At 50.0% G+C, this 12636-nt stretch overlaps 4 protein-coding genes across 4 annotated transcripts; 2 read left to right on the forward strand and 2 right to left on the reverse strand.

Moving 5' to 3' along the window:
* Positions 1-98: 98 nt before the first annotated feature.
* P175DRAFT_0448177 (pentatricopeptide repeat protein) lies at positions 99-2919 on the forward strand. Its single transcript, XM_040894408.1, has one exon. The coding sequence runs from the start codon at positions 204-206 to the stop codon at positions 2796-2798; it is 2595 nt and encodes an 864-aa protein (XP_040755202.1). The 5' UTR covers positions 99-203; the 3' UTR covers positions 2799-2919.
* Positions 2920-3597: 678 nt separating this feature from the next.
* On the reverse strand, positions 3598-4577 carry P175DRAFT_0429337 (Sec63 complex subunit SEC66; the record flags this gene model as incomplete). The annotated part of the gene is made up of 3 exons (XM_040893354.1): positions 3598-4014; positions 4094-4407; positions 4478-4577. The coding sequence occupies 3 exons, from the start codon at positions 4575-4577 to the stop codon at positions 3598-3600; spliced, it is 831 nt and encodes a 276-aa protein (XP_040755203.1).
* An 853-nt stretch (positions 4578-5430) lies between these two features.
* Positions 5431-10464, reverse strand: P175DRAFT_0527264 (chromatin segregase YTA7; the record flags this gene model as incomplete). Its single annotated transcript, XM_040899507.1, has 2 exons — positions 5431-8327; positions 8388-10464. The coding sequence occupies 2 exons, from the start codon at positions 10462-10464 to the stop codon at positions 5431-5433; spliced, it is 4974 nt and encodes a 1657-aa protein (XP_040755204.1).
* A 1492-nt stretch (positions 10465-11956) lies between these two features.
* Positions 11957-12471, forward strand: P175DRAFT_0527266 (uncharacterized protein; the record flags this gene model as incomplete). The annotated part of the gene is made up of 3 exons (XM_040899508.1): positions 11957-12085; positions 12157-12283; positions 12413-12471. 3 exons carry the CDS (start codon positions 11957-11959, stop codon positions 12469-12471), a joined length of 315 nt encoding a protein of 104 aa, XP_040755205.1.
* Between the last annotated feature and the right edge of the window lie 165 nt (positions 12472-12636).

Consider the following 12636-nt stretch of genomic DNA (forward strand, 5'->3'; position numbering starts at 1 on the left):
TGAAATCCGCGGCAGAGCTCCGCCGGGACTAGACTAGATCGGGAATTATCTTGAGCATCAATTCCATCCATCCATAATCCATCTTTTTTCCACCGACGCCTCCGTCTCACCTTCCGCCCCGCCCTCCATCGTCTTTGGAATCGCTTTCGGTGCTATTTACAGTCGCTATTATATGTGTCCAATGCGATAATTACTCTCACTTCATGCTCCGCCCGGTGGTTCAAGGAGCTCGGTGGTATCAGCATGTGGCCCGCTCCAGCAAGACGATTTCGCCTCTTCCCCTCGCACGGGCATTCTCCGTCGTAGCGCCACGCTCGATTAACTATGGTGGACCGAATGACAAAATCAAATTTTACGAGCAGGATACTACGGGAAGCAAGAAAAGGCGGAGGGTTGATCCTGAAGCCGATGATCGCACCGACCAGGAGGATGTTGAGCGCGAGCTTTCGAAGCTAGATCAGGAATTACAGCTTTTGAAGGAGGGACCCTATGGACCCAACAGTCCTTTCATAAGAAGTCTGCCGGAGAAGGAAAGGGCGATTGCACTGGAAGCTCTCCGGAAACATGAAGCCGAACATGGCAAAGATGAGCCTACAGTTGAACTAGATGAGATTTTTGATGAGGAGCTGGATGACATGCTCAAGGAGGAATTTGAAGGCCTTGCAATGGAAGAAGAAGGTTGGCAGACTGGAAAGAATGATCAAGGCCCACTCGAGCACGCCGTACGAGAGCCTTATGAGGTCACACTCGGGGATTCAGAGCCCAATCCTTACGTCGACAAATTTAACATTTGCCTAAAGCGATTTGCGAATGATAACTCCAACGAGCCGGCAAGGAATGACTTGTGGAAATGGTATCGCCGCTGCAAGCAAAGCATCCCCCAATTTCTAACCTCGATTCCTGATGAGGCTATGGATCTCCTCTGGGCCTCCCAGGAGAAAGGGGTCTCGACAGCAACAGGCGCAGCTCATGTACAAATCCTTGCGGAGGATGCTATATCCACTGGTCAGCCGCTTTCAACGTCGAAAATTCTCTCCTTTATCCAATCCTTGCAGCGATCGGGTAAGACCAAGGAAGCGCTAGATCAATGGGAGACGCATCAGGCAGGACTCTCCCAGCGGAAAGAAGACTTAGAAGAGTACTGGAGACTCGGGGTACAGATTTTTGCTGCGGAAGATGATCCCCAGCGAGCTCAAGATATTGCACTGGCGTTTTTGGCAAATGATAAATCCCGACAGCCCCGGATACTTATTCCCGTTATCACTGCCTGGGGTAGACAGCCCGGGAAAGAGGCAGAAGTGAAGGCATGGGCCCTCTACTTACAGCTGAAATCTTTACATGAAAATGAGATGACCATGGACGATTACGACCAAGTCAGTATTGGCCTTCTCAAGGCAGGAAAACTTAACCTCGCTATTGCTGTGTTTAAAGACATGATGATAACCGGTCAAGATCCGGCCAACGACTCAACGGCTCTTTACAAGGCTGCTGTCGGGCTGGTCGGGAACCTGCAGGCATCTAGCGTATCCGAACAGGAAGTTAACAAGGTCTCGCTTTCGACTCTGACGGTTCTCCCTCGACGATTTCAGAATAGGTTCTTCTATGCCAGCTGGATGAAAAAGCTTATCGGAATGGGTGAAATTGATTCCGCTGCCATGGTCATTGAGCTGATGTACGAGCGAGGTGTGAACCCAGACCCGAAACATCTCAATGGTTTAATCGCTGGTTGGCTTCGAGTAGGGAGCACATCTTCCCGAGAAAAGGCTGAACGTTTGGGATGGGCGATGATCACACAGCGAATTGACCGGGTCGTAATGCAAACTCAGCCACAAGGAATGCCTTCTACATTGCTTGAGAGCCAAGACACAGCTCGTACTCGGATACCCAAATTCATGCAACGACCAATGCCACCTGCAAATATCGAGACCTTTTCAATTCTACTGCTTCACTTTACACGTAGAAGCGAAGAAGACAAAATTGAACACCTGGTCAAGAGCCTCGAAGGTGCGCGCATACAACCAAACTCCTACTTCATGAATCACCTCCTTTACGCGGAGCTACGCAAACAGAACATCAACGCCTTATGGTCCAAGTTCAGAGCCATGTCTGTTTCCGTCCAGCCCGACCTGGAGACATTTGCCTGTCTCTGGGATTGCGGAAAACTCCAGTATGACCGTAGCCGCACGGCATTCCTTGCAGACTTCCCCCCTGTTCGTGATCTGTACGCGGAGATGATGCGCTGGTACTCCCAACTTTCATCACGAGGGAAAGCCACCGCCCGGGAGGAGTTTTCGAAGGATCTCTACGACCAAATTATCCGGTGCTTCTGCCTGTCCAAAGATCTACCAGGGACCCTAGTGGCACTCTCGTCGATGAGAACCACCTTTGGATTCTCCCCTGATGAGGCCACCGCCCGCTTAATCATCCTACAGGTCGCGCGTCTCGCCGGAGTTCCCGCAGACACTCCCAAACGCCGTCTTCGCCGTCTTTCATCTACTCCAAAGAGCAAAGAGAACATCTCCCAGATCCAACGCCTAGTCGAACTTCTCAGTGAACAAAAGGCAGCTACCCTCCAAGCCCGTGGTCTCCATCTCGAAAGCCTGGATTCTCAAGAGAAACAGGCCTATCAATTGGAAATCATGACTGATCTCCTACGAATAGTCATGGGCCGGGCATCTACTACCAATGCCAACCAGGTAGAAGATCGACTTCTCTCTGTCGCTGGAGAAATGGGCGTACCCGGAATTGATCTTGGACCTCCTCTAGGCGATGATAACGATGCTAGTCTTCTGGGCTGAGCTCTTTTCTGCACTTCTGTGGACCCTACCCCTACAACCCCATCCCCGGTTAATATATTGAGGTCCATATATTTTGTAAAAAAAAAAAAAAAAAAAACCTACGGGCGTTTTTTGGGAGGGGCGAAGCTTTATTATTATTATGTACATTATATGTATAATATATAGCCATACTTCTTTCTATATACCATTTTTACTCCACACATTAAATCTCAACCCATCCATCCATCCATCCATCCCCCTCTTAGATTCCATCGCAGATCTATGTTACTGATTACCGCGGAAAACAAAATACACAAATAAATATATATAGTTGTAGCTGTAGCTGTCGTCGTCGTAGTCCTGCACCACGCCACAACATAACTAACTAACTAATACAAAATAAATATATGTAATATGTATAATGACCCGAAGCTGGCTCAGCAAGAGATGTTGAATTAGGGTTACATGTATATAACTATATATATATTATCTATATGCTTAGTTCTATACTTAGTATAACTAGTGTAGTGTAGTATAGTGTAGTATAGTATAGTTCTACAAAGTAACTTGCTTGTTACTGTTGATAATAGAGTAATAGAAACCACAGAGCAACCCCACAAAAAATTTATAGATTGTACGACGACTCGAGTCCAGATTCGCCAAAGTGAAACCATAAACTCCAGTGTAGTGCCCTAGCCGTTTAACAGAAGTATAATAAAGGAAGGAAGGAAGGAAGGGAATGATGCAAAACCTCTTTCATAAAACAGGTCGGAATCGAAAAAAAAAACTTAAAGAAGAAGATACAAATTGTCTAAAAGATTCATTTCTTGCCCTTCTTTTTCTTCTTGCCTCCTGTTCCTCGACTAGGACTCTCCGCATTCGCAGCTTGGTCATCGGCCTCTACGAGAACGGCATCGTCATCGCTCTCAGCGGTGACAGACGGGGTCTCGGGCTTCTTTGGTGTAGTCGGTGCAGGAGTAGCTACAGGAGTAGCAGCAGGGGCAGGGACAGAGGTAGGAGCAGCGGTTGTGGTCTTCTGCTGTGCGGATGCACCCTCTGCATCCAACTCTTTCATGAATCCTTCTTGGATACGAGACTTCTTGCGCTCCCACCATTGCTTCTCCTCTTCGAGTTTCGATTGGTGGGCTTCAAGTCGCTGGCGCACCATTGCGTTATTGACCATTTCATTTGCAGATTGGAAGATCGTCTGGCCCCAATTCGGTACGTATGCATTGGCCTTGTTTTGGGGTTGGGTTAGCGCACGGTCTCAAAAAAAAAAACCATGCCCAGAGAATGCATTACTCAAAATAACTCACCTCAGCGACAACATCCCGAACCTCTTCCTCCATTTCCTTCTCGGCGCGGAGAAACCGTTGCCACAGATCGTCGCCAACACTGCCGCGCTGCAGAAGCAAAGATAGAGCTTGTTTCTGGCTTCGCAGGGTCATGAGGCGTTTGATATTCTCCGCGGCGCGTCTTAGTAGAGCAGCCTTGAGGACCGACTCGGGAACTGCGGGGGCTTTTTTCTCCTTCGATGACGACGAAGTGGCTGGGTCGAGGTGCATGAGGGAAAAGTAGATATCTCGTTGGAGGTGCGGAGGGAACCATGGTTCTAGGGAGGAAGCATTTCCTATACGCGCAGCCAGAGTGAATTATCTTGTGTTAGCAGTGGAAATTTGGAGTGCAGGGAGGGGACGCACTAGCTTTGCGTTTGCGGTATAGAGAAGAGAAGGTTGCGAGGGAGCCGATGAGAACGCTCAAGTAGGCGAATGGCACGGCGAGAGTAATCCAGTCTACCATGTTGGCGACAGAGAGAGTATGTGTCTGTGTGAATTGAAGGGGGTTGGTTGAGTTATGAAGTTGAGCTGGTTTAGTTGGTCATAATAGTGGCGGTAGTGCGTTAGACGGTCGAAATGGGGTATCGACGAAATTGAAAGGGAAAAAGAAGACTCCGAGAAAGAAGAGAATAATTATAAAATCGGCCAGAAGAACAGGTGTGTAGGACCTGCCAGAGAGTGGTGGTGCAAAGGAAATCGGAGCTGGAGGATGGAAGATGGGAAGAGGAACAAATAATACGATGATGATCCAAAGGCCAGCCTGGTGTCTTGGCTATCTCAGTCACATGTCCTCCACCACACCACATCCACCTACAAAACATGTCAAAACCTGTCAAAAAGAAACAAGAAAAATCCCGGAAAATCGAGAAAGAAAATGGACTGCATTATCTACAGCTCTAGTAAATCCGTTTCAAGGCTTATTTCTTTGATGATACAATCATAGCTGGCCGCAGAGACAAACAGGAAAAAGGGCAACAAGCTACACTCCCACACAAGGCTAACAAGACACCAAGATGACGACAGATTCAAGGGGGAAAAAAAAAAGGAGGTATACACTAAGGATGATGACGGTGGTAGAGATAGGGTAAGAAAGAAAGAAAGAAAAAAAAAAACATGCAAAACAATGCTCAAGGAGATCCGAATTCCCGCCATCAATCTCATTACACAAATCCATAGCCGCTTTAGAATATTCCCGACCCGCCAAATTGTGTGCTAGGGTACTAAATCATAGGGGAGGGAGGATGAAAAAGGAAATAGAGGGAGAGAAAAGAGGGAAAAGAGAAATCAACAAGGAATTCGACTGGTTAGGGCCAAAGCTAGTACAGCGGGACCAGTTGCTCTTTCGTCCTCTGGCTGATAGGTCCAATCTCTTGCACGGCTTGCATGTCTTCGAGGACTTCGTTGAAGGCATCGCGAATTCCAGCAGCTACTTTGCTGCGGTTCCATTCACTGCGCATTTGCCAAAGATAATCCATCAGCATAGTAGTGATTTGCTCCAGCTGCTCTACAGAGCATCCGCTAGTCCGCTGAGTCATCTGGTCATGCAGATTTTGCACATAGTCCAGATCAATAATCAGCTTAGGGGAGATGTCTTCATTATTGAGGAGGGATTGGAGGCCGGCTGAGCCCATAGTAGGTTGCTTGGAGGAAGCGTCGAAGAGAGGCACGGGAGGTTGTGACCTTAGCTGTGATTGACTAGCATGAGGCCCATCGACATGCGCTGGCAGCGAATCCCGCGCGCGAGGAGATGGCTGGCTGCTATCGCCCTGTTGGGTATCGGGAAGATGCTCCTCCTCCTGTGAGACACGGTCGGGGTACTGGGTAAGATCTGGGTAGTCGTGTCGCATCCTGTGTGCCATGATAGGACTCTGTGTGAGAGGTTGCGGGACGGAAGAATGGTCAGAGGACTTTTTGTCCGAGGTCGTTTGCGTAGTGGAGGCTTCATTAGTGTAGTCTCCAGGTTGAGATCCAGGAGCCAGAGGGGTCATCGGCCCTTTTTGGGAGAAACTGGATAGACCCGACTCCCGTCTCACTTGTTGAGAAGGAGCAGTCAGCGAGTAGGCTGGTTTCGGCTGGGCGGATGGCCCAAAAGAACTGGCTTGTGTGTCCCTTCCAACCGATTGATCAGAGTTTGTCATGTAGACATCTCCATCTCCGTCAGGATGGGACTCGTGGGAGCCGTTACTCGCGTTCAGCTCGTTGAGATCAGACCCGCCACCCCGGTGATATCCATTCGCCATGAAGCTCCCTGTTGTCGACGGCCGAGTGGGTGTCACCGGTCGATCGAGGCCTTCGGGTCCACTGTTGGGGAACGAGGCGCCGAGAACGACGGGCCCAGTAGAAGGATTCGACTCGGTGTTACCATGGGGAACTCTGTTGGCGGCCGCCGGACGACCCATGAAGCCTTCTTCCTCTTCCTCAGCCTTCCTAGCCTTCTCTAAAGCAATCTTTTCCCGCTCTAGCTCGCGGACATACACATTCTCGCATTCAGTGACCAATGCGGGCTCAGCCTGCTCAATCGTAGCAATATCCACTTCGACATTGGAAAGAAGTTCATTCGCCCTGAGCAAACGTTCTTGATCACCTAGCTGGCGGGCGTCCCTGGCGAGTCGCTTGATATCCGCCAGGAAGTCCTTAGGCCGCTTGTAATATCCATTCGAAAGACGTTTTTCAATCGTAACGATCTCCAGGTTATAGAAGAATTTGCCCGATACGGTCTCTCGGAGGCCCATAACACCTTGCTTATCAAACGCTTTTTCAAACGGCCGGAAGGAGGTTCGCTGCTCAATTGGCAGGTCACTGGTGACAATGTTCGGGTTCTCCTCCTCCCACAAATATCTGATCTGAGACTCGTCAATCACACCCGTCCTGAACCGCTTATATTTCTTAATCTGGTCCATGATGGGTTGAATACGAATCTTTAAAAGATTTAAAGTTTGATAATCTTTTTTCTTCTGAGCCTTGAGCTGCTCCTTCGTGAGAGGAGTTGCCTCTTTCGGTGGAGGGGGCGGCGCAATCTCCAACTCCTCCAACTGCCTTTTCTTCCGATTCTCCGGATCAGGGAAGTGGGCGGGAGAGGTTTTGATATACTCGATCACTTTGCTGAAATACTCATGCCGGGACTCGCTGCCAGGCGCTCTAAGGTCGAATATGTTCTTTTTCGAGTACCCGAAGAGATTTCTTACGAGACCAGAATCGAGATATTCAATGCCAGACTCCTGAATTCCGAGCAACAGAACAGGGTCGGTGGGGGGGACGGAGCGTAAAAGTCCTAAGAAGGTAGATATAACGGCGGGGCCGACGGTATCGGACCAGTTCTGTAGGGCTGGAATGTAAATAACGCTTGGTTTGTGTCGTTTGACCTCTGCAAACAGCTGGATGACCGCGGCTTCAGGGGATCGGGTTGAATCGCTTAGGAGAGTGGGGAGATCAAATGATTGTACATGGAGTCCTTCAAAGTGATGCAACAGGGCGCCGGCCAAGTACTGTTGGCCCATGCCCATAGACCCCCGTAACAGTAGCCTAGGTCGGAAGACTCGAGATCTCTCGAATTCCTGCTGCATTTGCTCCCGTTGGAAACCTCCCGATCCTTCCGGTTCTTCGAATTGAGCCTCTTCCAGGGCGGTAAGACGCTTGCGCTGAGGAAGAACTTCAGACAATATGCTCCTCAGATCAGCCAGAGGTTGGCGAAGGAGGGGCTCGATGGGTTTAGGTAAAGGTGAAGCGCCAGAAGAAGTAGACCTCTCCGACGAGGGAACCATTTTCTTAATCGCCAACATAAAGTCCTTCGGGGTGACTTCAATCGTCTGGGGGTCGATGAGTAATTTCTGCTCAGACTTGTAGATCTGAGGATACCTTCGCTGGACTGCGTTCAGGGCAGCTTCGGTGCAAAGAGCGCGGAGATCTGCTCCGCCGTAACCCTTCGTGATCTCTGCAAGCTCATCCTTGATGGGGTCCGGCAGGGGTGGGTCCCAGCCCTTGGTGTGGATATCTAGGATAGCACGACGACCTTCAGTGTTTGGTAGAGGAAAGTAAAACTCGCGATCAAAGCGGCCGGGACGACGGAGCGCCGGGTCAATGGAGTCTGGACGATTGGTCGCACCAATGACAATGACCTGGCCACGACCGTCCATGCCGTCCATCAACGCCAGTAAAGTCGAAACAATGGAGGCATGGATTTGCTCCTGTTTGCTGGATCGCACGGGCGCCAAACCTAGGGACACCGCGTTAATGTTTGGAGCTTAGACAAGAGTCGAGCGAAAGAAGTACTTACCATCGATTTCATCAAAAAAGATGATACTCGGTTGGGTTTTGCGAGCTTCCTCAAACAATAGACGAAGTTGGCGCTCGGCTTCTCCCACCCATTTGCTGAGGGCGTCTGCTCCCTTTCTCATGTAAAAGGTAACCTTACGGCCTTCGGAGCTGACACTATTTGCTAGAGCCCTAGCTAGGAGTGTCTTACCGGTTCCAGGGGGTCCATGGAAAAGCACACCTCTAGGAGGAACAATGTGGAACCGCTGGAAGATCTCCGGGTACAGCAGCGGCAACGAGACCATCTCCTTCAACTGGTCAATGTGACCCTGCAAGCCTCCTACGCTGTCAAAGTTGACACCCATATCGACACCTAGCGGATCCGCATCGGCAAGTGCCTGCTTATCTTTGATCTTTCCAAGGTTTGCCGGTGTTCCGGCAGGACCCTGTGCTGGATCTGCATGTGTTTGAGTGGCAACAAGGGCAGGAGGACCAAGAGCAGGACCCCCAGGCCCTGACCCTTTTGGATGTTGCATAACCTCGTCATCGCTGCTGTCACTGTCGACGCCTCCAGTTGCCGCAGGTGCTCCGGGGCCACCTAGAATGGCAGACGGCCCGCCGCCTCCAAAAGGCCCGTAGGTTGGAAACAGGGTGCGTTGCCAGCTACCACCACCTCCGCCGCGGCCCCGACGGGAGGGGGACTCGTTGACTTCATTCTCAGCTTCCTCGATAGGCAAAATCAAATCAGGGCGAATAATGCGGTAGTCAACGTCTTTGCGGCTCCGTCGCGGTTTCTCGTAAACAATTTCCTGATGCACTCGTCGGCGAGGGCGACCACCGCGAAGATCTTCAAGCTCTTCAGCGAGCTCCTCAGCAATGTCGGCGCCAAGCTCGGACTGTCCACGAGATCGAGATGCCCTCTTCCGGAGTCCAGGGCGTCGGCCAGCTGAACTCTCGTCATCTTCATCATGAGGTTGGCTCGCTTTGCGCGGAGAGGCTTGGGATCCTCTGGACTGCGAAAGGCCATCATCATCATCATCATTGGAGTCCTCTTCCTCGGGTTCAAAATCGCTCTCCCCATCATCTTGGGATTTTCGTTGTGAAGACTTGGGTTTTTTGCGACTAGAACGACGTAGGTGTGAATCACGCTCTTCCTCTGGTTGTTCAGCCTCCTCCTCGGCGTCGGGGTTTCGGTTCGGTCTGCTTCTTCTCCGGGCAATTGGGCCGTCGTCGTCGTCGTCGTCGTCGTCGTCGTCTTCATCATCATCATCACCAGCCTTCGCGTCTCCATTCTCAGATTCCGGGATAAAACCTGGATCGTCGGCTCCCCCTGCAGCAGCTGGAACGCCTTCTTCAAAATCGCCTTGGGCATCGCTCTCCAGAATCTCTAATTGTGAAGCTTTAATTTCAGTCAGTGTTTCTTCAATAACCTCGAGTTCCTCTAGCTTCGGCGCCGCTTCGTCTTCTTCAGCACCGGGAGCACGCTTGGAGGCACGAGATCCACGACGTGCGCGACGGGCCTCAACCTCGGGACTATGCGTGCCTCGCTCCACTGTCTGAACGTGACGACCTGAGTTCGTCAATGCATAGATATCTTCTGATGGATCACGCGTACGTCGAGTCGTTCGTCGTGTGCCCTGTAGGTGATCTGATAGAGGCTGGCGCTTCAGAGCGTCACCTAGTTTCAAAGTGACGACTGTGCTCTTTCGCTTTTTGGGGGGCGAGAGAGGCTCCTCATCTTCATCATCCCCGGGTTCATCTCCAGCGCTACTAGACTCGCCCTCGTTGTAAATGGGTCGATTAGTAGCGGCCCTTCGGGCAACCAGGCCTCTCGCATTTCTCTGGGCATTTGTGTCGTCTTCCTCGTCGGAACCTTGGAAGGAAAGCTCATCAGCATCGCTGAGGAGTTCATCATCGTCTGAGGCCATATCGTCGTCAGAGTCACGGCGTGCTCTCTTCTTGATGTGTTTGGGCTTCTTTCTCGACTTTGGTTTCGAGGCCGAGCGCCGGCTGGAACGCACGGGATGGTCGCTGTAGTCACCATCATCTGAGTCAGATTTGTTGGCGAGCTCTTCGATGGAACGTTTTGTGCGAGCCATGATTCTTCGATTAATACTATAAGATCTTGTTCGGTTAGCCATATGAGCAAAGCGTTCAATCTCAGAGACGGGGCCACAAGGGACACTGATAAGCATATCAAGAGCGAGGGTTGCGAGGCCTGAATGACAGGGATAAAAAGAAAGTCGACCTTGCAGTACAGAAAGAGCCATCCATCAGATTGAACTTGAAACTTAAACGGAACTTACCGAAAAAAAAGAGGTCCTGGTGAATTACTCCAATCCGCAAATCCAAACAAGCACCTCCAACTCAGCAATAAAGCAGCGACCGTACTTTCATCAACACCAACGGTGATCCACTCTCAGCAAAGACCAAACATCAATGGTGAGAAGACGGACTCGACCCGGGATCAGCCAAGCAGGGGAGATCGGGTATATACACGGGTGGACGAGGGACGAACACCGGCAATGCGCCAGGGGGGCGAGAGAGAACGAGCGACGCCAAACAGATCTATCCACGACGGCAAAATCGGCCGAAATGGGGGGAGAATGGTAGAGAGTGGGGTAAGGTATAAGGACGCGTCGCAAGCAATCGAGTCTGGGAAAAGCAACAAAAGAATCAGGGTCAGCGCACCGACAAAATAAACCAGGCGATACGATGGGGGGAAAATCACCTAGGAATCAATCAACAGGCCCAGCGACGACAATTACAAACAGCATGTGGGTACCGTGGAGACGGAGTCGATGAAGATGAAGTTATGGACGACGACAATCTCCGGGCTGGAATTTGCGACTCGCTCTTCTCTTCTCTTGTCTGTCGGTCTTTGTCAATCTCGCATGGGTGAGTCTTTCAGGTGGTGTCAAGCCACAGGGCACGCGCCACAACTAGTGTTGTTTCAGGACTAGCGTCTCCCTCTCCAGCCGCCGGTGCCTGAGAGATCTGGTCTCCACGGCATCTCCTCGGCGGATTGTGAGTTGGCTCTGAAAATGGGGACAACAACAACAACCTCAACAGAGATGCCTTGCTGCGAAAACATCCAACACCCTCATATTCCATGCTTGAATCCTCGGACACACTCGTTCCAGACCATATCATTGAATTGCAGACACGGATCACGGTGTTTCCACCACACCACGCCCGCTCCGCACCAACAAAAAGGGCATGATTAGAGAGGGGGGGGGGAAGAGTTCAAGATCTCACTCACCGACTCTGGAATATTTTTTTTTTTCTCCAGTTTTTTTTTTTTTGGCATCAAAGCTTATCGCTCTTTTGACTTCTCCCCGCTTGTTCTAAAACCCATAACCTTAGCCGCCGCTGCCGCTCGCTTGATATCATGTGATGCACTGCTGAGTCATCCATCCTCAATCCGCATTTTTCCTCGCCCGTCCTTCAACCTACTAGAAGTAGCTATCTATCTATACCTATATACAAGAATTAATTCTCCAATCATCCACCAGGAAAAAGAAAAATAACAATCGAAAAAGAAAAAAAAAAAAAATAACATAATAGAAAAAAAAAAAAGAAAAAAGAAAAATGTTGTCTCGTTCCCTCCGCGTCCGTTCAATTGCCTCCGGGTTATCATCATCATCATCATCATCATCATCATCCAGCCATTCTCGAAATCTCTCCAGCTCTCAACCCCCAAGCACTTTCAAACACGTTGTAAGTTGTCACTGACAATCAATCATCGCTTCCTAGTACCTTACCTTACCCACTCTTCTTCAATTAAACAGTTCGCCCGGTACAAACTCTTCGCTGGCCCCTTTGCAAAGGTCTTCCTCGGTGCCGTCTTCACGTACCAGGTGATTCGCTGGACGTGGCTAAAGCTGGAGATGGACGAGACCAAGGTGCACCGGAATCGTAAGTGCTGCCTATCTACTACTTACCTAGCCAGCCAGCCTGCTTGCCTGCCAGCTAGCTAGGGACCGGGATTTAAAAAAAAAAAAAAAAAACAACACCACCAAAAATGGTTCTAACATGCACTACTAGAAGAAGTGATTGTCTTGGAGAAGGAAGCAAGGGAGTTGACGGGGCTGCAGCAGAAGTAATTTTGTTCATTGATTGTTTCATTCATGGCCCTTGACACATGATTGATTGATTGATTGATTGATTGATTGATTGATTGATTGATTGATTGATTGATTGATTGATTGATTGATTGGGATTCTCTCTATCTGTGTCTATTAGGTACCTAAGTTTAGTATAATTCAAAT

Source organism: Aspergillus ochraceoroseus (assembly GCF_002846915.1).
Source record: "Aspergillus ochraceoroseus IBT 24754 chromosome Unknown P175scaffold_1, whole genome shotgun sequence".
Classification (NCBI taxonomy): Eukaryota; Fungi; Ascomycota; class Eurotiomycetes; order Eurotiales; family Aspergillaceae; genus Aspergillus; species Aspergillus ochraceoroseus.